At 42.6% G+C, this 25137-nt stretch overlaps 2 protein-coding genes across 13 annotated transcripts in view; one reads left to right on the top strand and one right to left on the bottom strand.

Annotated features, from left to right (window-relative positions):
• The window catches only part of camk2d2 (calcium/calmodulin-dependent protein kinase (CaM kinase) II delta 2), a 36208-nt gene extending 27923 nt beyond the window's left edge, over positions 1–8285 (top strand). For 2 of the 9 annotated variants that reach the window (XM_076294270.1, XM_076294269.1), the window contains exons 14-20: positions 327–386; positions 2520–2564; positions 2759–2807; positions 3129–3245; positions 4229–4304; positions 4638–4732; positions 5749–8285. In XM_076294270.1, coding sequence (XP_076150385.1) covers positions 327–386; positions 2520–2564; positions 2759–2807; positions 3129–3245; positions 4229–4304; positions 4638–4732; positions 5749–5981 — 675 coding nt within the window. In that variant the 3' untranslated portion in view covers positions 5982–8285. The remainder of the gene's footprint in view (positions 1–326; positions 387–2519; positions 2565–2758; positions 2808–3128; positions 3246–4228; positions 4305–4637; positions 4733–5748) is intronic. The other 7 variants (XM_076294274.1, XM_076294273.1, XM_076294276.1 and 4 more) reach the window with 4 other exon arrangements.
• Positions 8286–9053: 768 nt separating this feature from the next.
• Positions 9054–25137, bottom strand: part of ank2a (ankyrin 2a, neuronal) — a 77659-nt gene continuing 61575 nt past the window's right edge. For 2 of the 4 annotated variants that reach the window (XM_076294265.1, XM_076294266.1), the window contains 6 exons: positions 16922–19159; positions 16369–16458; positions 15748–15831; positions 12570–12731; positions 12018–12194; positions 9054–11103 (listed from right to left, as the gene is read on the bottom strand). In XM_076294265.1, the coding sequence (XP_076150380.1) occupies positions 11089–11103; positions 12018–12194; positions 12570–12731; positions 15748–15831; positions 16369–16458; positions 16922–19159 (2766 nt within the window). In that variant the 3' untranslated portion in view covers positions 9054–11088. The remainder of the gene's footprint in view (positions 11104–12017; positions 12195–12569; positions 12732–15747; positions 15832–16368; positions 16459–16921; positions 19160–25137) is intronic. The other 2 variants (XM_076294267.1, XM_076294268.1) reach the window with 2 other exon arrangements.

The raw sequence follows: 25137 nt of genomic DNA, 5'->3' as shown, positions 1-25137 counted from the left end.
GACAGAACAAATCAGTAACACATGGTTTAAGTCATACAGTTTCTAAAAATAGTGAAGCTAATGCTCTTTTTGAGTTATGAATGACAATGAAACGTCATCATTGTAAAATCTGATGCACTTAGCTTTAAACATGGGGACTTCATGAGGACACTCAAGCTGCTTAAAGCACACATCTGACAATTGTACTATCTATCTAGGTGACATCTCATTTGGCTATGTCATTGATTTCGATTGTCTTTTTATTTTTATTTTTACAATATTATGTTCATTTTTTTGTTTGGTCGTGTCAGCACTGGCTGTAATGACTGCTTTACACACTCCCACAGGTTAACAACAAAACCAACATAGCCACCAGCCCTAAAGACACAGGCCCAGCCCCAGCACTGGTACCCACAATGCACTCTGCCTTGCCTTGCCTTCCCATGCATGCCTTGTCACACCACCTCAGAGCAATCAGGGGTCACATTTGCTTACTGAAGCCTGTCAGGTCATCGGGTACCGTGTGAAGGCTGATAAAAACTATTGAAGTCTTTTCTTCAGTAAATGTGCCCCTTTGATCCTCATAGTCTGTGATTGTGCCTTTGAAAGTGCTTGCTGCTGCATTTGTTGTCTGCCTTTTCTTGTTGTTCTTCTTGCAATGTGGTTTGTCAGATTTTCTTTGTAATGTGGCTTGGGCCTGGATGATACAGCAGTGCATGGCAGTGGTATATATGTGTGTTTGTGTGTGTGTGTGTGTGTGTGTGTGTGTGTGTGTGTGTGTGTGTGTGTGTGTGTGTGTGTGTGTGTGTGTGTGTGTGTGTGTGTGTGTGTGCATGCTGCTTCAGGGCCATACAATGATGAAGTAGAATCATATGACTGATGATGTGTGTTTGCACACTTGCAATCTGGTTTGACGTGGTAGTCATGTGCCTGTTTGCATGACGTACACTGGATGACGCACAGCCCACCCAACCCCTCTCCCTGACACACACACACACACACACACACACACACACACACACACACACACACACACACACACACACACACACACACGCTTTTATGGTTTTTGTTTCCCAGACAGATGATAAAAGCGACTCAGTGTAATCTTCTCTAATCTCAGGCTGTGATTAGGCGGGTCGGATAGAGTCATCAGGATCAATGCAGATAAAGCTTGCACAGTGACCACCATGGCACATAATTACTGTGTGTGTGTGTTTGTGTGTGTGTTTTTATTATCAAAACACTCATATTTTGGGAGATGGATAATATGTTCTGGACAGGAAGGGGACATTGATGAATCATAGAGGATAGAAAAAACCCAGGTAGTGAAACCTACAGGAAGAGAAGATATATTGAATGGTACCTCTGCACTGCTAGGGAAGGGAAATGCAAACCATCGGGGAGATTACTCATATGCACATGGGAGCAGGGTGTTGAAAAAGAGATTGGAAATGAAAGGGTAGCAGCAGTCCTACCCTTATGACATTAAACCATATGGTGTGTGTAGTGATTAGGAATAGTTATGAGAGATTGATGAATTAAAATGAACAGGGTTAGCTGTGGCTTGCCCCTCTAGAGAGTGCGAGAGAAACAGAGAGAGAGCACGAGAGAGAGATAGAGCTAGAGAGAGAAAGAGAGAGAGAGAGAGCATCCAAAGTATAGTGAGACAGAGGGCAGAGCTGACTCCGGGGAACTAGCTCGGGGTGAAGTGTACAGTGTGTGGGCATTACATAACGCGGCATGCAGTTGGAGGCAGCTGGTCATGACAAATGGAGCCCACAGAGGCAGAACCGTGCAGAGCAGATGAGGGGTGAGAACCGCGTCCAGCTGCAGACTCCTGCTGCCCTCCCCCACCACTTCGCTCTGCCCCCTTTTCTCCTCACACACCCCAGTGTCAGAGCTCTCTGGGACATAGCCATCACATGTGCTCCTCTCCCCAAAGCTCACCAAACACAACGGAGCCAGTAGCCTGCTGTTTTGTGGATAACTACTATTGAGCTATGTGATGTTATAGTGGGTTGTAAGGTGAACTGTTTTGTGGATAACTACTATTGAGCTATGTGATGTTATAGTGGGTTGTAAGGTGAACTGTTTTGTGGATAACTACTATTGAGCTATGTGATGTTATAGTGGGTTGTAAGGTGAACTGTTTTGTGGATAACTACTATTGAGCTATGTGATGTTATAGTGGGTTGTAAGGTGAACTGCCTCACATAGAAAATTAGTTTGCGTTGTTGTATCATTAGTACTGCTGAGTCAAAAATGCCCCTCTTTTGGTTAGAGCTTCAGATTTCAGGATATGATGTGGTCAGAAACACACACACACACATACACACACACACACACACACACACACACACACACACACACACACACACACACACATGCAGAAAACAGATAGAGTACCTTTCCTGTCTGGTAATCAACAAAGCATGCAGTGTCCTCCCTGTGTTGTTTTTATGCCGTTTTATTCCCCTCATTAGAAAATAACTTTATTTATAACATTTTTTTTTCTGCCTCCATGTCAAATGCAAAAGGAACCCCAGACGACCGTGATTCACAACCCTGTTGATAGAAACAAGGTGGAATATCAGCTTTTTATAATCAGAGCACACATATGCATACATATGTGTGTGTTTCACAGTACACGTAAATAAGACATATTGAAATGGAATCAAGCACATTAATTCATGTTCCTTGTCATATTATTATTTCATCTTATTATGTCATGTTCTTTCCTTGGCATGGATGTCCCTGTGTTTTGTTGAAATGTTAGGAGTCCACAGAGAGTGCTAATACCACCATTGAGGATGACGACCTGAAAGGTAAGGTGTATGTGGCTGTCCTATGGCCTGACTGTGATGTAATCCACCCCATAGCACAGTCATTTCATTTTCCTTTCTCATTTTTTCTCTAACATTTCTTACCTTTGATCCCAACTCTATCTTTTCTTAGAATTCTTTTATCTCATTCCCTGCATTTAGTGTTTTTTTTGTTGTCATAGCTAGTAACCTTTTTTATTCCACTTTCCTGTTGCTGCCCCCCCCCCCTTCTCATCCCTACTTTTCAAACTTTTCTCATCAGTGTCTTACTCGAAAATGCCTTTCGTTTGTTTTCCTCCGTCCACTCCCGCCTTTTCTGGGCAGCCAAGCGCTTTGGAAGCCTCAGCATAAACTCCCTCTGGCAGCCCAAGCCACAGCCACAGCCACAGCCCCGCTCCCAAACCACTGAGGCCAGGCAGGTGCCCACCTCCTCGGTCCAGAGTAAGTCCCACCTTTAGTGGGAGCAGAGACAACCCCCCCCCCCCCCCCACCACCACCACCTCACCTGTCCTCGACATGCCCTCTGTCCCCCCTGCCCAGTAGAGTGAGAGACCCCTTAAGCCTCTGAAATTCCACTGTGTCCTTCATCTGACAGCCTTACTCTGTAATGATGTAGGGAACCCTTCCCCCCAATTCAGTTGCTGTTTTGAGAGTGAGTGGGAATGGGACACGCTACACAGTAAATCCCCTTAGCAAGAGATCTGTTCTGCTTTATGTTGCCCTAGTCCATGCCCTCCTGTTTCAGTTGCTCTGCACCTTATCACAAGAGACCCTTTCTGTCTCTTGAAGCAGATTACCATGGTAATCTGCCAGTAGATAAGTTTTATTATTTTCTTTCTTAGAGTTGTTTTTTCTTTCTTAGAGTGTTTTATTGCTGTTGCTGTTTCTTTAGGAAAAGATAGAGAGGCATTTGCGAGACTGGCAACAGAGTGGCATGGGCGGTATTTTGATGTGACCTTCTGAGCTCTAAACTCTGTGTACATTCTCTCTCAAGCTCTGCTAGTGCATGTGTGTCACGTCAAAATACTGCCCTTAGAGGCCCAGCAACAATGCCTGTGGCAAACTATGGAAGTCTATGAAGTCTCATCAGCATGCTCTCTATAACGCGCCTGAGTGCAACTTTTTCCTTTTCCTAACATTTTGATGATGATTGCGACTGATCGCAAAACATGCTTTCTGACCAAAGTCTGAGTAATGTTTTTGCTGTCCCTCAGCTTGCCAAGTTATCAATAAAGGTAAATTGAATTGATCTTTTGAATGAAAGTGTTGCCTGTGAGTTATCATCACTGAAACACTGATCATTCTGAAATATAAATAATGGTGAAAAAAACATCCAAAAATAGTAATGATAATCTTTAGTGGTTTTCTCTCTTTCCTGCCCGATGCATTGTTGGTGAACAACTGTGGTGTTTTTGTGTCCCCAGCTCGTAAGCAGGAGATTATCAAAGTGACCGAGCAGCTGATTGAGTCCATCAACAATGGTGACTTTGAGGCCTATGCGTAAGTGTGGACATTCTTTCCTTCTGATGGGAGAATCTGTTGAATGATGTAGGAATATAGATGCTTCTGGGGGCAGATATTGGGTGGGCACTGTTCAGAATACTTAAGACCAGGTTGTTGGTGGAAACATGTTGGCTTTTTAAATCAATGTAGCCATGATAATAAAGGCTTTTAAACTCATATTTTCTCGGCTTTACCCTCCTTGGAGTGCCTGGGCTGCTCTCATTGCATCCTCAGATTTTGTGGAATGTCAGTGGGGTTGTTGCAGCACAGCCTGTGCTGGGTGAGAGGGGTCTGACGCATGATTAGCGTTCGTTGGTGTTTGCCTTGTAGGAAAATCTGTGACCCTGGCCTCACATCCTTTGAACCAGAAGCGTTGGGCAACCTGGTGGAGGGGCATGACTTCCACAGGTTTTACTTTGAGAATGGTAAGTGGGCTCTTCACTGAAGTCGTCCTTGAAAAATGTAAGAATCTGTGCAGAGGGAGAGACTTCCTGCCCTCCTCTCTCTCTCTCTCTCTCTCTCTCTCTCTCTCTCTCTCTCTCTCTCTCTCTCTCTCTCTCTCTCTCTGTCTCTGCCCCCCTCTATTTGCCCCCCTCTTTTTCATCAGCGTTACAGCTTTATTACTTATGTAAATGAAGAGTGGTGTAGATTTTGAGTGTGAATACTAAAGCTATCTCTAATCACCTTCCGTATTCTCCCGTAATCCCTGCTCAGTCAGTAATAAGTGCAGGGAGGACCAGGAGAGGAGAGGAGTATGTCCCAGAGCTCTTACACAGGGCCAGAGGCTACATACCTTCTAACTGAGCTGCATCTAATCAGTTCCAGTCCAAATTAAATAAAAACTATATCTGCTGGCTTAAGTGTGGATGAAGAGTGTCACCCAGTCCACTGTCAAGTGGAGGTCACTAGTACAGGCAGGGAGGGCATTCCATTCACTACAAAAACAAGTTAGTTTCAGCTCTTTTGAGTAAAGATCAGAATAGCAAAGAATATCAACTGTGGTACAATTCTATTTCATTAGTACACTGTAATGTTATGCTTTGATATAGGTATTTCCATTTGTTAGATACCCAATCAGGTTTGATATAGGTGCAACTGGTTATGGCCCACACGCACACTTATGAATTTATTATAATATATTATATATATTTAGCCATTTAGTCATTGCACAGTATAAATGGCACTGGCAATGGAAATATATTAGAATGTAGAACATGATGTTTAAAAGCCTGACTGGTGTTGCTGGGATGAGCATAAATGTGTGGGGCCTGCTCATTATCTTGTAGGCCTATGTTGATGACATAAGTAGAGCTTTGGTAGTGCTACTTTTCACAGGAGATGTATTGTCTTTTTGAGCGGTGTGATGGAAGGCCTCACGTGGTTGAAGGAAGGTGCTGTTGTGTCCTGGCCTCTTGTTTATGTTGTGGGGCTTTTGCTCCAGCTCTTTCCAAAGGAAACAAGCCAGTCCACACCATCCTTCTGAATCCGCACGTGCACCTGATTGGCGAGGACGCCGCCTGCATCGCCTACATTCGCCTGACCCAGTACATGGATGCCAGTGGCATGCCCCGCACCATGCAGTCTGAGGAGACCCGTGTGTGGCACCGCCGCGACGGCAAGTGGCAGAACATCCACTTCCACCGCTCCGGAGCACCCAGCGTGCCCGTCAAGTAGAGATGGCCCCGAGCAGCGTGGCACTGAGCTAACCAAGCCCCTGTCAGGAAGCCCAATCTTAACCTCCATCCCTTTCTATGTTTGCCTCCCTCATACCCATTAATGTCTCTCTCTCTCTCTCTCTCTCCCTCTCTCTCTCTCTCTCTCTCTATCTCTCTCTCTCTCTCTCTCTCCCTCTCTCTCTCTCTCTATCTCCTACTATCCTCTGCCCATCCTTCTCTCTCTACCACCTACTCACAGGCCTCTATCAACACACTGAAAATGGCCAACTTTATAGAAGCGCCCATATGTATATAGGCAGATGGTTATGTTAGAGGGAATTTGAGTTATTTGGAGATATAGAAATGGCATTAAAATACAGGTTGATTGCATAAATGTGAGTGTATACTTAGGCATGTAACTGATGTGGAAACATAAAGTTGTAGGGTACAATGTCAAGATACACACATTTCAACATGGCCTACCTTGATGATACCCTAGTCATGAGGTCTAGAAATAGAGGACAGTGGTTTATAAATGTGATCATTCATAATGTTCACATTTGGCCCATTCATTGTCCTTTAGTCCTTTTCCATCATTAACATGTGATCATCCTCAGACGTCCATGTCTTCTGTTGCTTGGAGGAGCTTGTTCTCAGAACTGTAGCATTGGGGAAAGAAAAAAGCAAGTGTTTTTTCCATTTGCGTAATCATCTCTTTCTCTCTCCCTCCCTCTCTCTCTCTCTCTCTATCTCTCTCTATTTCTCTCTATTAATCTCTCAATCTCTCTCTCAATTGCAATTAATCTACAAATTAATTGTAAAAAATCACTTTTTGTCTGTGTGCGTATTTTGTAGTTAATTGATGATAAATGCTTCAGTTCACCCTGGTCGAACACAGCCGTCAACAAAATAATCTTGAGCAGTCTGTCACAAGATGGCACTGTTTCTCAACAACTCTCATCCCTAATCCAGCTCCTTTCTTTTCATGAGGGTTGTTTACCCCCAATCGCACAGGACCAGAGTGTCAAGACATTTTTTGAAAGGACATCACTCTCCCCAAGCGGGCCATATATCTGGACATTATCAAAAAGTGTATTTTTAACATATTAGGTTTTTTTGTTCATGTTTATTTTTAACAAGCTGTTTTGGTATGCATTGTAAATGTATAGATATGTCTGTTATGTATTTTTATGTCTATGTGAGTGTGTGCAATACGAACAATTTGAAAGATAAGAATGTTAATATTGAGCTTGCTATTGTTCTGGTGATGTACATATGTTGTGGTTGTTAAAAGAAAAAAATCAAAATGATCATTCAACTGATATCCACGCTTTCAGCTGAGCTATGATTTTAGTAAATGCAATCCACAGGCAATGTTTTATTTTCCGCTAGCTTCAAATGTTTGGAACTAAATTCCAACAGAGAAACTTAATTGTAAAGGGTAGTTCAACTGCAGACTGTTTGCAGATGTTGTATGTTTACCTTTACACAGTTGCATATTTTAAAAATTAAAAATAGGAGAATGTAGCATATATAATATATATCAATTTGACAAATTGAGTTATGCATGGGGGGCTGTTTTTCAACATGTGTTATATATTTATTATTTAGTTGTTTTTGTTTATAAAATTGTGGATTTAATGGTCTCCCTATGGAATCAATCTTCTTTTTTTCATTTTCAGTATCATCCAACAATAACAACACTACCGATAATGATAGTTGTACTACCACATATCCAGCACAATTAATCAACCATAAGACTGTAGCTAATTTTTACCTTTTGTCAGTTGTTGTAGGTCAATTCTCTCTTTACTACTTTACATTCAAATGGCACAAGTAGAGATCATTGCCTCTCAAGCCACTGTTTCTTCTGTTCATTGCCACACAGTATGTTGATCTCCAGAGGTGTGGTGATGGAGAGAAGGGGGGAGGCCGAGCCCTTATATCTAGCATGCACACTGCCCTTGTAGCGCTCTTGCGTCTCAGTGTCGGTCAAGAGGAGAGGAGCGGGGGTTGCGTTGTATCGTACTGATGTCAGAATGGTCTTCCTTGATGATATACCAGGAGCTTTAACCTCTGGTGCTCTCATGTCAATGGGACTATGCCGATACCATCATTGTCGTTTTCTTTGTCATTTCTTCTTTTAATGTACTGTACTTCTTCCTTTTCTTCTCTTGAGGGTTAAGAAATTCCTCTGCTGAAAGTTGCACCGCCACAAGGGCCAATTTGGAGATAATAGAGTAAATAATTTGCTGCCAGGGTGGCGATAGAAATTCAACATATTTAAGACATAATAAAAATAAAGGTGTGATATTTACATGTTTTTTGTTGTGCTTTGTTTACTTTGCCTAGTCACTTCCTTGACCTTAAAGAGCTAAGCATAATTATTAGATATCTTAATAGATTTTTGTCTTGACGTGTAGTAGCAACCCAAAACAGTCAATAACTATATTATAAGGCATAAACATGGCTTAAACAGTGAAAGGGGAGTTGAGCAGACTAAACTTTTATATTAGGGCACCTATCTATTTACAACAAATTGCTATTGCAGATATTTATGAAAAGTCTTCCTCTGGTTCGAACTATACCTGGGAGGTTTGTTGTAGCATGAACAGAAGGTGGGCTGTGTGAGGAAAGGACACTTTAGGACATCACCACATTCTAGAGGACAGAACACAGAAGCCAAAAGATGAACAGTTGTACAGTTTTATTCTCTGTCGGCCATGTACACACTGCAGCCATTGTATTGTGTTTAAATGTTTTTTTTTTTTTTTTTAAAAGTCAGATAATAAACTAATACATGCCCTGATAGATAGATATATTTATGTATATTTGTATATAGTCGTCAACACAGACACAGGATGTTGGCTCAAATAAATTAAATAAATAAAAAAGGCAGCCTGTCACAGTGAACTCTGTAATTTCCTGTTGTTGATTTCACACACAAAAGCCGGTGAAAAAAAAAGATCAAAAACATTCAGTGTGTAGCTCAATCAGTATTATCATCATACAGTACGTGTCCGATAAGTGAATCTCGCTCTAGCCGCCCTGCACCCCCCCCCCCCCCCTCTCTCTCTGTACTCACAGCTACTCATACAGTCTCCACACATACACATGGTCAAGCATTCTAAGGTCAATACATTTCAGAGAGAGAAAAAAGAAAACAGCCAATCCTCTTTGCTACTGGACTCTTTTAGCTTTGACGCAGGTCACATCAAAGAGACATGAAACCATGCACAAATGCTCTCCACTTTCCAAAAAGGGCTTAAAAGGGTTAAACTACAACAATGTTTTCTGATGCACCAAGCTGCTATATTGTAAATAAGACCCATATCAGGCAAACCGTCACAACACAGACCTGTACACACCCACACATTCTGTTACACTCTGAACTGCCCTCAGCCACTTACTCGTCCTCTTTCACATTAGTCCTGACACCCAAGAATCACGTTCCTTTGCTAGCCTTTTGGTTTAGTCTAAAACATCTCTCAAGTATAATTAGTTAATACATGTGAGTTTTTAAATGACTTGGGTAGACTGCTACATCTGTGGGGGTACAATCAGCACTCCTTGGTAACAGGGGAGAGTGAGAGGATAAATTATGGAGACATCACATAAAATAACATTTTTTTTTTGTTTTGTTTTTTCAAATGTATAAGCAGCGCCTGATTGAAGTTGTTGTTTGGAGTTTCCATTCACTTGTTCAATCACTCTTACACAAAGGCTACACAAAGAGAACGAAGGCAAAAGTACTGATTTCATCCGATAGGGAAGGACAAGGTGCTAGTGCATTTCAAAGCACAGACAGACAGAGGGGAAAAAACAGTAAACACCTCGTGCTGCTCAGGTATCTGACAGGGAAGACAGGGGAAATGCAGGTAGATTCATAATTTGAAATTGATTTTGCAAATAGTAAGTGACAGATGCTAACTAGTCATGCCTGCTATAATCCTTATATGTAGCTAATGTGGACTACTGTCATTTTTTCTCTAAAAATGCACATTGTATATACTTTCAAAGACAGGTAACACATACACAGAACACTCCGACAGCAGATAGAAGCATCTGTATTAATAACAGATGGCTTTAACCCTTTACTTCACATGATCATTGAGATACAGTGTACATACAGGTTATCATAAAGAGTAAGGTCTGTGTACGGTGGCCCAGATGTTCAAGTGGGGGAAAACACAGCATTTGATGTTACTTCTGGGTTATCTGAGACAGACATGACCCACTATGATAAGTACTGTCAAATCCTGTTGATTTTCTCATAAGATCATGTCAAATGAAGTGTCAAGAAGATTTGTATTCATTTTCTGAGAGCTGTAACCTTTATCCTTGAAGAACAATTGGTCATGTAATGAATGATAAGGTCAGATTTCATTTAATGATATCTAAGTACCATGATTATGATAGAGCACTGCAGTAAATACATTGCTGAACCAAAGCCGGTTTGTTATGAGTAGAACTATTGGTTAGTGTCCATCTGAGGTGGGTGTTGAGGAAAATGCCTTCTAGACTTTTCTTAAAAGCTCAACAACACTGTCAAGACATAAAATCAGGGTAAATAATAACAACAACAACAAGGAAAATCAAAAAGGAAATTCTTTGGTCACAAAACAGCAAAACATTACAGTCATTTAAAAGTGTACACGGAAGAATTTCAAGAAAAAAAAAATCTATCCAAGTGAAAATAAAGACTAAGAAAAAAAAAAACAAGCTACAAATAATAAGAGGAAAACGTAAACCCTCTGCCTGTGAACTCAAGCCAACCAAGACCTATCCCGTGTGTGAACAGGAAGACTGTTAGACACGTGTTTTCTGAGATGGCAGAGCGCGGTGCATAGCGTATTGGCATGTTTGGGCGGGGCCACATCTTGGGTCGGGGGCAAATCAGGGAATGAGCAAGGCAAGAAAGAGCAGAGGCCCTTCACTCCTCCTGGTCTTCCGGCCTCTTGCTCTCTGCACAGTATTGGTGAATGAGATGGTGAAAATGCCGCTGGACGTTGCCGGGGTGACAGGTGTGAAGGCAGGGGCTAGGAGCTCTGCCATCCAGCCGTTCGACGGTGACCCTCCTCCGACCCTCAGCATCCTTCACCAGGGTCCGTCTCTGTGTGTGCGCCTTACGCATGCGGGTCCTGACAGACACAGAAGGGGTTGAAATGAGGACAAATTTCACTGCTCAATGGGGGCCGAAATAGGCTGTGTGGTCCAGTAGTGTACCACAAGCAAAGCAATGGAGATAGTTGAGACAGGCACAGACAGAGCAAACGAAAGAACCGGTCATTTTGGTAAGTGAGGAGAGATAGCAAAGGGCCAAGCATTCAGTTATCATTTCCTGCTATTCGCACAATCATAGTTCCAGCATATAATGTTCCAGCACCACATGCATAATGGTGTTGGTGGTTGATGGTGTCTCCATCTTTTTGTAACACTTGTTTTGTTTTACCCTCACATACACACACACACAAGCACACACATACTCATGCTCATGGACATGGACACTCATACCCACCCACACACACATACACGCATACACACACACAACACACACACACACACACACAAACATGCACACACACACACACACACACACACACACACACACACACACCATGCGTATCTCCCAAACCTCCTGATCACAGTTCCATCCTCCTTCACAATGTGCTGCTCTATAATCCGGGGAACATGAGCTTTCTTTGAGAGCCCCATATACCTCATGGCCTGGGAGTGTGAGCAGAGATTGGGGAGGGGGTAAGCATTGAGAAACACACTGGAAACTAGACAACTGCATGAGCCCCACACCTGTGAAGCCACCTGTGAGTGCTGCCAGACTCACTGCTGGAATAGGATCTAGCACAGAGTGAAAGATACAAAGCTAGGATTACATGGAAACCCCATGATGTAAATCATGAGAGCATTTTCTGTATCTATGTATATACTGAACACACTGACTCAGAGCTGCAATGTGATTATGTGGCTGGTTGACACAATAACAGTCAATCAGTAGAGTCTGTTACCCTAAGCACTGACAGAATGACTGATCACTGACCTCACTGAAGTCATCTTGAGGGGAAGGGAGATCGGAGGCGAGTGCGGGGTCTCCGTGATGCGTCTCCATCCTCTCCCCCTGCACGAGCGATGTCTGGACCACCTGGCTGACCTCCCGACTTTCCTCCTCCTCCTCCGCTCCACGGGCAGATGCACTTGGCATCTCACAAAATGTCACCTGGCAGCACACGTGTTATAAGCAGTCACTATCGTATTCAGAATTCAAAATGTCACCTGGCAGCACACGTGTTATAAGCAGTCACTATCGTATTCAGAATTCAAAATGTCACCTGGCAGCACACGTGCTATAAGCAGTCAGTCACTATCGTATTCACAATTCAAATTGCACCTTGGGTGCACCAGCGTCACAAACACAGACAAAGTCACTGCAACACACACTCACATACTCACACATACACACACACACACACACACACACACAGACACACACACACACACACACACACACACACACACACACACACACACACACACACACACACACACAGACACACACACACACACACACACACACACACACACACACACACACCTCTGTCTGGTCCCCCTCACTCCTCAGGACTGTCCTCTTGATCACTTTGGAGTAGCCGTCCCCTTCTCTCACTCTTACAGAGCCATGTGTTGTTCCTTCATTCATCACATCCTCCCTCTCAACTCCATCAGATATGCAGCGCTTGATTATCTTCCTGGTAACCTGAAAAATCAACAAATAACCCCAATTGACCAAATATATAGTAACGCTGAACTCAATTACAGTAATAATAATAATAATAATAATAATACATTTTATTTAAAGTGCCTTTCAAGTCACCCAAAGACACTGTACAATAAGACAAGAGAACATAGACATAAAAACAACATAAAAAAGGCAATATACAGGGACAGTACAAGTAGACAGTACATTTAGTAAAACACACTATACATTTAGCAGGAGACAAACATTGGCAACAAAAGTAAAATAAAATAAAACAGTAATAGAGAAGTGAGTGGGATGGAGAAGGCATGTAGGGAGGAAAAGCAAGAGTGAAAAGGTGAGTTTTTAACATGGATTTAAAGGTGGACAGTGGGAGGGAGTTCCAGAGTTTGGGGCCAGCCACGCTAAAGGCCCTGTCACCCCTGGACTGGAGATGTGCAGTGGGGGTGGATAGGAGGTGGGCATCAGTGGAGTGTAAGGTGCGGGTTGGTTGGTAAGGGGTCAGGAGGCTTGAAAGATAAGAGGGTGCAAGATTATGTTGTGCTTTGAAGACAAGAAGGATGATTTTGAATTGAATACAGTATTGTACAGAGAGCCAGTGTAGTTAATGGAGGATGGGAGTGATACAGTATGTTGCCAGGGCCTGTTACTGGTGAGAACTCTTAGAGCAGAATTTTGTATGTATTGTAGCCCAAAGAGCAGGGCATTGCAGTAGTCAAGTCTGGAGGTTATGAAAGCATGAATGAGAGTCTCAGCAGTGGTGGGGTTAAGGGACGGGCAGAGTTTAGAAATGTTTTTGAGGTGGAAGAAGGCTGTTTTAGTGATGTATTTGATGTGAGAGTCAAAGGAAAGAATAGAGTCAATTATGACACCAAGGTTTTTGACTTCAGAGGTAGTGGTGGTAGCCAGGGATGGATAACTGTGATTGAGCTTTTTCAGTACAGATGGTGTGGCAAGAAAGTTCTGTGTCATCCAGTTGCTTATGGCATTGAGACAGGTACAGTGGGCAGTGCTTCGACTTGGCCAGCTTCCCTCTCGGTCCCCGCGCGGGATCACGCGGGATCACGCGGTATCACGCAACTTTAATTTGTATTTTTCCAGTGACGCTGCAACGACGCTGCAACAACCCAAAGAACCTGCAGATGTCTCAAGTGAGCAGGGTGTCTCGTAAAAAGAAATGGAGCCTGGAAAACCCTACACAGACTTCACTACAGACTTTAGCAGACTGGTTTAGAAATAATTTAATAGCCAGAAATTTGCCTGCCCTGCCCTAATAAAGAAATATTTGGTTAACTGCGAGTGAATCCCGTTTGCAGCCATAGAAGAAACGCAGGACAAATTAAACATTCTGGCTTTCTCCGAGTGCAACGATGATAGACAGACATCATTTGGACAAAATATAGAGCATATTAACCTCCGTTGCTCAGCCAAATGCCTTCCTGTTACGTCCTGTTATCACGGAGTTACAGGCGATAAACGATTTTTGATGGTCACAAGTTTACTTCATTAGGGACTGTTCGTTATTTATTTAAGGGGCTACCGGAGAAGTTTTGGGAGCATTAGTCCAAAAAGACGTGACCCTCCCTCGCCAGCAAGAAATTACCAGGTTGTAACCAGGTTGGAGGGAGAAAGTGTGTGGGAGGGCTTAGTGTGAATATAGATTTGTATGTCGTCAGCATAGCAGTGGAAGTTTAAACCATACTGACGTAAAATATGACCAAGGGGAAGGATGTAAATGACAAAGAGCAGGGGACCTAGGACAGAACCCTGGGGAACACCATGTGAGAGGGGTGAACTGGGGGACCTGAAATTACCTATGGAGACAAACTGTTCCCTTGCTGTGAGATATGACCTAAACCAGGAGAGTGGAGTGCCAGTGATACCCAAGAGTGTTTCCAACTTGGTGAGCATTGTGTTGTGACCGTGTCGAAGGCAGCTGTAAGGTCCAGCAGTAATACAATGCTGACATGGCCTGTATCAGCCGCAATGAGTAGGTCATTTATGACCTTGACCAGGGCCGTCTCGGTGCTGTGCTGAGCCCTAAAACCAGACTGAAACACTTCCCATAGGGCATGAGCAGTCAGGTGTTCTTGGAGTTGTGTGGCTACACTGCGCTCAAGGAGTTTGGAAATAAATGGCAGGTTGGAGATGGGACAATAGTTTTTGAGATCATCAGTAGCTGCTCCAGATCTTTTGCAGTTTTGAGAGAGGGACAGAACCAGTGAGAAGAGATGAATTTATAATGTGAACGAGGAGGGGGCACAGCACCGGCAGGCAGGTCTTGACCAGTGGAGTAGGCATAGGGTCCAGGGGGCAGGTAGAGGACCTAGCCTTAGTGGCAAGGTCATGGACAAAGTGCTCATCCACAGGTGTAAAAGCAGCGAAGGACTGGACTGGTAATGCAGGGGTAGTGGGAGCATCACTCAGTGTAGCAACAGTGGGGAGTAATTGAAATTGCCTGTAGATGGTGCTAAGTGGAAAGGGTTTGTTAGGCTGGAGTAGTTATTGACTGTGGAGAAGAGGGCTCTAGGGTTATTCTGACCTCTGGCAATGATGGTGGAGTAATGCACAGATTTAGCCTCATTAAGAGCCTCCTTGTAGGCCAATACATGGTCTTTATAAGCCTGTGTGTGAACAGTTAGGCCAGTCCTTCTGCTACGTTGCTCCAGTTGGTAGCTAGCAGCCTTCATTTTGCGCAGCTCAGGTGTAAACCATGGAGCAGAGCGTAGAAAGGAGACAGTGTGTGCTTTCAAGGGGGCCAGATTATTTAATGTATCAGATAGATGAGAGTTGTAGAGTAGGTCAAGATCATCAGGACACAAGTTAAGTGGCTTGTCCATGAGTTGGGATTGTAGTGTGTCCGATAGCTCAGCTGTGTTAATGTTCTTGGTGTTCCTATATGTGATGGAGCGTGAAGCATGGGGACAGCGATGAGGCTGAATCAACATGTTTGAATCAACATGTAATATACTTTGGCACAATGCAAAACTCCAGACAGATCAAATAGACTTTGTACCTTCTTAACCACCATATTCCCATGCTCATCCACATACTGCTCCTCTGATGTGGTCTCTGGAGATAGTTCTGGGAACTCATCTGCCTGTTGGAAGAGTAAAGGGGAGAATAAGGTTACAATCTGACCACTTGCTAGTCGTTCAGTATCCACTAGATTGTGCTGTGGAGTCAGAGGTCAGTGGTTAGAGAAGGGTTTGGTTTAGAGCACCTGGTTGAAGCCTTTAAAGTTAATTCACAACACAGCATCCACACCACATACTATAACAAGGCAAGAAAAACAATATTGTTAGAGACCACTTTCAGAGCAATTTTGAGAACGATAGAAAGCTGCCAATCAATCAGAGTCAATAAAATTATAGACATCACATGAATCCACATGAGGAAGAACCTTTCCTTATCATTGGTTAGTTATAGTTGTCTTTATAGCTATCGAACATTAGTAATCTGGCTACATTTTTTAATTAAAATGTTACTTAGATTCATTGTGATTGCTCAGAGGTTCTCCATTAACATCACACTTTACAAACCAACCCCACAGGGCAACCACATCCCACATGCAGGGCAGGGCAGGGCAGGGCAACAGAACCACCTAGTCGCCCCGCTCTGAGCTCCGCATGTGTACCTGGATGATAACTCTCCTTCGAACGACTCTGGTGGTCAGCACGTCCTCTTCAGAACTATCTGACAGCACACCTAGCTCTTTTGCAACCTCCTAGCCAAGCAGGAAAAATGCATAGTGTATCACAGTGAAGCCTTTACACTTCAAAAAGAGCTCAGATGAAGTACACAGAGGTGGTAGTGTAAGATCAGATTTCCCATGCACAACCATGTTTTCCTCTAGATGCTTGTGGGATGCCTGTTATAACACACACCAGTAGTTAGGGGCAATAGTGCTTATCAACACACTCACAGCAACTTAGAAGTAAGTCTGTGTGCAAGTCATTTCTACAAAAGTTGAAGAAATTGGGCTGTTTGCTTGTTAATTTTACTTGTGAAACAGTAATGGACTTTAAAAAAAAAAATGAGCCACACTAGTTAGTTTGTTATAGGTTTGTTAAATCCATATCTTCAGTTAAGTATATTTTCCAGTGCCAAAGAGCTCATATCAACATCAGGTGGCAGAGGTGCATGACAGGCAGCTTCAAGCAGGATGGAGGAGCTCAAATGACCCTTACCCTCTTTAGACAGCCACCATTGACCACATGCTCCTTTGCCCCATGACGGAGAACCTCCTGGGGGACCTGCCTACAGACTCGTCTAGCACTCAGGGAAGTGACTGGACCATCTCTCTTAATATGTAAGGCTGGGGGCTCATGGGGGAAAACGGCGTCCTCATAGTCCTCACTTCCTGATGACAGCAAGGCTCTACGGTGTTGCTTTTTCCGCATAATACTCCTTGGGCTCTTTTGTCTCATTTTAACTCCAAGGAGGGAGCCCTTCCTTGGATGAAAGTGCAATTTCCTCATCACCTCAGGCTCTGTTTCAGAATGATCTGAAATGGTTTGCTTACAGTCAAAGTACATCTCTGGGTCTGAGTCGTCATGGAGTTGGAGTACCTGAGCATTAGGCTTTTCATCAGCCATAGTATCATAGAACTCCTGCAGAGTACACAGACTCTCTTGGCTCAAGAACATGTCCTGTTCCTCTGGAACATCCCTCAAAGCAGGTTCCGCGTCTTCAGGTAGAGTATCTTCATTCAAGAGCTGCTCTGCATATACAGTGCTTGGCTCTCCATGGCTATTTTTAGATATTTCAATGATTTCTGCCTCTGAACAGATAGAAGGAGTAGCCAAAGACCATTCCTCTGGAGTCATCAGTAGCTGGTAAGAAGAAGTATCTCCAATATCTGTCTGACTTAGGTTAACTAAAGCTGACAATGGAATTTTTGAAAATGGATGGGGAGATTTATGTGCAGGCTGAATGATATCTGATTCATCGTCCTCTTGTGAGTGCAGACCATCTGTCATGGGCACAAGCTGATGGGACCATGGGATAAGTGTAGGATCGGCAACAGTTTCCTTATCATGTGTGTATAGAATATTCACCAAATTATTGGAAGCCCTTTCCATTGTCTCAGCCTGTTTTGGGGTGAAGTCAATGGCTCCAACCTCAAAATCAAAGCGTGTTGACAACGTAACTGCACCTGGTGTCTGTGGAGTCCCATCTGAGATATAGACATTTGTGTCATCAGTAGTATGCAGAGTAGTTCCAGAAGGCATCCATGAATGTGGAAAGTCAAGAGTAGTTTTACACACATATGTCTCCTCAACGTGTGCATTGTCATCCGTATGGGATCCAGGTGTGACAGAGCTTGACTGGCATGATGATTCAGTAAGTTCACAAATGGGTTTACAACTCACTTCAGCAGTCTTAACCATGTCTAAATGACCCTGTCTTGGACCAAGATGGATCTGGTTTTGAGAAATATTTTTTCCTTCTTCCCTTACATCAGATCCCATCAGGGAAGGAACCAACAGATTTTGATTATCAGGAGTTACATCAACGCCTAGTGTCTGTTCAGACTTCTCGGCAAGGGAAATCAGTTCTGTGGATGAGGCTTGGCTTACCTCACTGCCCACAGCTTCTTCACATTCCTTGGGTGATTTGGGGGTCTTCATATCAGTGACTGATACACATAGAGTAGGAATAGGACAGTCTGGTGTTTCAGGTCCTTGGTTTTGCCATGTCACAACTCGATCTATATTGCTCAACGAGCCAGGATCTATTCCCTGCTGTCTCACTAAGCCAGAGGTAATTTTTATAAGATCAGGGGTTACTCTACGTCCTTCAGAACATGGCTGACTAAACAATGACAATGAATCACAAGATGTCCCAGGGACATCTACTAAGCTATCATCTGATATGACATCTGCTGAAAGGCCACTGTCCACAGACTCCAGACTAAGTGGGTAACTGTGATCTTCCTTAGGAGAAGAATCTTTGGTCTCTATGGACATAACGCCTACACTGTAAAGACTTTGTGGGGTTTCCTCAAATCTAATTTCTAATTCTTCCTCAGGGTGGGAGATCTCATCATCTTTTAGCTCCTTTTCATCAGTATGGTATTCACATCTGTCAGATGACACTGCTGGCATAACTGGTTCACTGTGAGGTGTATTTGTAGGTTGACATGGAGCCTGTGTTGGGTCATCCGGACTGTCTTTTGATGTGTGTTTGAGGAGATCTGGCACTAGTGGAGTAGACTCATAAGCTGTAAACCGCACGTCTGTTGATCCATCTGGAAACAGACTGAAATCACATGACTTTTCACTCTGTGCAACCGGCTCCACTTCACTTGCAGGGGAACATGTATTTCTTACAGGTGGCATCAAGGATGCACTGGCCTTAAAACCAACCTCCATTTCAATTGGCTCGGGATCAGGTAACACCCTTTGATCCAAAGCTCCTGGAACCTAAGATGTAATCATGAAATGGGATGAAAAAAACATAAATGAGATGTCTCCTTTGGGTAATTAGCCTTAGTGTTTCATTCCATTCATTCTATGGGACAACTTTCAAACAAATCACAATTTAGCTTAAAGCAAAACATTAGGACACGTGCAGCATTGTAGAGGCAGTGTAAAGCACATGCAGATTTCAGGGGCACCTACACAATGATACTTTTATGCCTGAAATCTTTTTTTCAAACTTATTCTTTTAACCTCACTACTGAATACTGTATAAATAAATGTGAATGATCACAGTTATTTTTTTTCAAATTTGAGACCCAAATCCAACCAAAGCAATGTCAGCACATGATGTGACATCACTAATATGTTACATGTCACCTTTACCTTTGTGTCATGAGTAACTATGCAAACTCCCTCGTGACTGAACCTGTGAGCATAGAGCATGCACCATAGCCTCCTTGAATTAAAGTTCAGCTGGGCTACCGGGAGAGAAGTGACTGTTAAAATACTGCCATGCCACTGCTGACTTGATGTTTTTGAATGCTCATGTAATCTGGTGGTTGCATGGTATAGTTTATGATCATGGTGCCTGGAGAGAAAGGAGGCTGCAGTATGCTGAGACTTCCTGAATCACTCTTTGTGTGTGTGTGTGTGTGTGTGTGTGTGTGTGTGTGTGTGTGTGTGTGTGTGTGTGAGAGTGTCTGTGTGAGGGATTAGAGACTCATCCTGTTGGTCTTGCAAACATGCAAAACAGGACAAGTCAAACTTTAAGAAGCAGACATTAGTAGCTGCTTATGCTTTTACATCTGAAGCAGTGCTCTTGGAATCAGCGCTATTTATGGTGTCACAGCATCCCTCAGTGCAAGTGCTCTTACCAACACTGGGAGCCAACTGACAACTTTTGTCATCATTCCAAGTGAGTAGTGTCCAACCCAATCATCTTGAGTCTCTTGGTGGTCATTTTCCACCATTGGTGGCCATATTCCATCTTTTTATACGCTTGAACAAAATTGTCTTCTTCTGTTGTTGTTCTTTCTGTTGTTGTCGATACTCTTCAAGTTGCTCTTGATTTATTGCTCTGGGTTCTTTCAGTTCAAGGATTATGTCAACTGGCACATGACTCAAAACAAATCTAAATTCTCCAAAACTTCACTGAAAATGACCTGACATTTGCTGGACCTTATCTATTCAACACACAGTCCAACAGTCCAACACAATTAACATGCACTTACACTTCCCTCCCACTACCTCAACACCCTTCTCCTTTTTCTATCACCATCTCCTTTGATACTGTACACTTGACTAGTACTTCCACTTAGGCACTCATCCTCTGGTAGTAGTATTCATCTCTGTAGTATTTGCTACCTAAGGTCTCCTCTGCATAGCGGTATTTGTTGTAGTAAAATTCAGAATTCTCCAAGTTTCACTGAAAATGACCTGACATCTGCTGGGCATTATCTATTCAAAATCACTTTTTGTCAAAACAAACTCCCCATTAAACTGGGTTGTGGGTGTGCATAATGAACCAATTGCTGTATGGTACCATTTTGAGACATTCTAAAAACAAATAGTTACATCAGAAAACAGAAGACCTTTTGGTAACACTTTACTTGATGGGTGTGTTCATAACACATTCATAGCAGCTGTCATAAACTGCACATAAAGCATTCATGACTGTTTCATGAGACATGCCTCAACATTCATACCAAACCTTTCATGAATGTGGAAGACAGAACGACAAAAATGTGTCAAAATAAAAGTCCAACAATTGCAAAGCCGCATTGCTGTTTTTGTTCCAAACCTCTTACCTGATCACATCACATCTGAGTCAATGGGCTACTCCAGTGCCAGAAAGACATAACATGGTCAAGCAAATAATTTTTGTTTCATAAAAATGTATTTGTTTTATGATACCTTTGCAGATGATTTCTCATCTTTTGCTACTGGGAATGTCCAACCGTTCCAGGTTACACAAATACGGGTCAGCTGAACGTAGGCTAGTTTACCTCCCAGTGTTAAATTCAGTGATTATGAATACTTCACAACTTGTATAGTAAAGTGACATTCGATGTAGACTTCATAAGATATTCATGAAATATTTACAAAAGCTGGAGAGAAAAACGGCAATGCTGCTTTGCGATTGTTGGACTTTTATTTTGACAAGTTGTCATCGTTCTGTCTTCCATATTCATAAAAGGTTTGGTATGAATGTTGAGTCATGTCTCATGAAACAGTCATGAATGCTTTATGTGCAGTTTATGACAGCTGCTATGAATGTGTTATGAACTCACCCATCAAGTAAAGTGTTACCGACCTTTTTCAGCTACTATTACTGCAGTCTCTGTGGTTTCCCACAGATAACACTCCACTGCAAAACACACAAAGACCAGGTATACCATGCTAACAGAAGATATTAAAACAAATTTGGTAAAGACTAAAGGCTAAACTCTGCATGAAAAGAGGGTCAAATATAACAACATATTTTAGAGTCGTTTTCTACCTTTGAGCACACACAACTGAATGTCTTTCCATTCCAAATACAGTTCTCTCCATATCAATTAAAATAGCTACAGATATAGATTTTGCTTTCAAAATATCACTGTACCTAAGGGGATCATTTTAAAATTTTAGCTGTGCTGTACTTCCTAACACTGTAGTTAAGAACTACTCAAAGGACAAATCCATAAAATTATTGCAGAATCCTGATATAATGAATCATCTCATAGTCCAAACAAATTTCATTAAGAAACTTGGGATTTCAAGTGATCTACCACGCTGTGGTCACAGAGTAACTGAATGACAGCTATTAATAAGATAATTGTGCAGTTTATACTGGGACTCTTGTTGGACTAAATGGAAAAAAAAACATATTAATTGCACTAAATTTCATGTCACAATAGCTATTTTAAATAATAGGGGAAATCAAAATCTCTCAACAGAACTGTGTGGTAGGTGTGGTTTTGATTCTTATCTATCTTATTTGGGGCTAAAATAAAAAAATGTGGCATGTTTAGTATGTCTAATCTATTTTTCTGTCCTTAGACCTACCCTCTCAAAAACACCACTCTTACTTATGAATGTTTCACCTTTATAGAGTGGGTCATACATATGTGCGATAAGTTTGCTTGGGGCTGTTTTGTAGACCAGCTGGAACACAGGAGAAATACTTGAGGTCTCCTTTTCAGCTATGAATGGCTGAGTGGATGAATCTTTGTCACTGAAGAGTAATGTGCTTTCTTGAGGCGCATTATCATAAACGTCAGTTTTGGGAGATCCAGGCTGATCCCGGGACATTTCACCAAGATCAAACCTGGATTGATTAATATCTGAGGCGACAGATTTGGGTAAGGGTGACCTACCACCAATACATGGTACTCTATCATCAGATAATGATGTTCTGACCTGAGAACATGGTGAATCATTTGGCAAGCTTTTAACTCCGCTAACTGAAGAAGCTTGAGGAGAGAGATGCCTTGTGTCATGTTCTGGGTAATCCGGACACAAATGTGCTATGTCACTGTCAGAAATGTCAAGATATGGTTGTCTATGGGTAGCTACATCACTATGGCTACCACTATGTTCTCTAACTTCATATTTCACTGAGTCCGATTCAGGTGACTCTGGTCTTTCATAGTCAAAGAGGATGTCAAGGCATAACTCAGACAGCTCAATGTCTGAGATGAGTGATTCAGTTGAAGGAGATGTACAGCCTAGAAGAGGCATAACACATTCAAGAATCGGAGCACTGAAGTAAGGTAATGGAGACTCAGGACTCAGGGGCCTGTATTTATCAACTATGGAAAACGACCAGGATGAATCTGGTCTTACTTCATCAAACCCAAATTCAAACAGTGATGTATCGTACTCATTGTTTGATGTCAACAAATCTGGCGATAGAGGTCTAAATTCAGCTGAAAGGGTCCTATTTTCTCCATCCTCTTTATCAGAAATTGCAGTTTCGGGTGATTCTGCCCTGTCTTCGTAGAAAAGAGGCTCATCCCAGAGATCAGTACTTTCTACATCAGACTCAAAAGAGGCAGGTGTAGAAGGTCTGTTTCCTGCAAATAACGAATAGTCATGAGGAGTCTCATGTCCATACTGAGGAACTGGAGAGTCTGGTGAAAGGGGTCTACATTTGCTAAAGGAGTCAGTGGATTCAGGAGATATGGGCCTTTTCTCTGTGAGAGAATATAAATAATGTTCCTCCTCTGTGCTTTCTGATGATAGAGATGAAGGCGACGTGCTTCTGAGATGTGTGGAGTGAGGTATACTAGCCGTCAAAGCATATCTGTACTGAGGGACAGGTGAGTCAGGTGAGAGTGCCCTGAGCTCATCAAATTCAGCCAAAGATTCAGGAGAAGATGGCCTAAACATCTGGAGCCAGTTCACCAGGAAATCCTCAGCATAATCTTCATGTGTGCTGATGGACTGAGGGGAGTGTGAACTGTCTTTGCTGAAAAGCTCCTCAATACCAAGTTCAAAGTTTTCAACCACTGATGATACAGATTCAGGAGGGGAAGAAATACATCCATAAAACGATAACATATAATTGTCCATAAATGTTTCATACTGTGGAACTGGAGAATCTACAGAGAGCGGTCTGCTCTCATCACCTGATACAAAGGATTCCGGAGATGATGGTCGATTTTCTGAAAATAAATCTTCTAAAGATAAGAGAGCTCCATCACTATCTGAAATTTCTGATTGGCATGATGGGGATCTGTGTACAGAGGTTAATTTAGAATATGAGAAATCTGGTGTAATTCTATACTGTTTCTCAACTTGTCCAGGCTCCATGGACTCCAAACAATTAGTGGAGGCAAAGGTAAGTTCATCAAGACCAGAAATCATTTCAAGCTGTAAGCATGACAACTGCTCTGAACAAACTTCTGATATCATTGTACATGTGAAGTCTGTAGAATCCTCAGATGAAACACTAACCTTAACTCCCTGACTGATTATTTGATCACTATACTCTCCTGTCTCTTTTTCTGTCTCTTTCTCTCTTTCTGTAGTACTTTCTGTGTCCAGTTGTAATCGTTCAACAATGCCTGTCTTAAAGCAGAGATACTGGCCTTTAAAATGCGGGTCATATACATGGGATATCAGCTTGGATGTCACTGTAGTGTGTAACAGTGCATACTTTTGAGGAGATGAAATCTCATCGGAGGCTGCCACTACACATTTGGAGGCAGCGGCTTTTACCGTTGGCTCCATTCCACTCTTAAGAGATTTCAACCCTGGTTCCCCCTCGAAGGATGCATCATTTGTCTCTCCTACCTTTGTAAGGTTTTCACTAATCACAAATCCTGCATCATCTGGAGATGATAGATGACATCTATGATAGCTCTCAGCTATGATTGATTCAGGAGACTGTGGCCTATGCTCATTATAATCCCAAGAACGACAAGACTCATTATCTGATAATGTTGGCGCAGGTGATGGGCCCATATCACTTTTAACTGCTACAGTGACTATGTTTTCTGGTAAATGACTAGTATATTGGGGAATGGGAGAGTCAGGGGAGAGAGGTCTAAACTCATCCAATGAGATCTGAGAACCTGGTGAGGATGGTCTCAGTTCTTCAAACCAATACTCTAGGAAGGCCAGTTTGTCGTCAGACTCTGAGGATAGCGAATCAGGTGACATTGTCCCACTTTCATCAAGCACATCTTTTAATGCCTCATCTGAAGGTGCTGATAGAGGGGAGTCTGGCCTCATCTCCTTAGGCACATGTTCATAGGTCAAGTTGATGTCAAAGTACTCAACATCTGATGTTGCAGAGTGAGGAGACGTAGATCTGTTCCACTGAGTGGTTGGCACTGCAAACATATTAAACTGGGGAACAGGGGAATCAGGAGATAAAGCTCTATTGGAGGAAACAGACTCGGGAGATGAAGGCCTGTCCTCAAGGAACAAGTCTTCTAGATCATACTCCTCACTCTCACTGTCTGATATTGCAGAGATGGGAGATAAGCGCT

The sequence above is a fragment of the Alosa pseudoharengus genome, unplaced genomic scaffold, assembly GCF_046254945.1.
Source record: "Alosa pseudoharengus isolate Yale_2024_CS ecotype anadromous, Long Island Sound unplaced genomic scaffold, YU_APseudo_1.1 YU_APseudo_1.1_scf_2, whole genome shotgun sequence".
NCBI lineage: Eukaryota > Metazoa > Chordata > Actinopteri > Clupeiformes > Clupeidae > Alosa > Alosa pseudoharengus.
The sequence above is the reverse complement of the archived record's forward strand: the minus strand, read 5'-3'. Positions and strand labels throughout refer to the sequence as shown.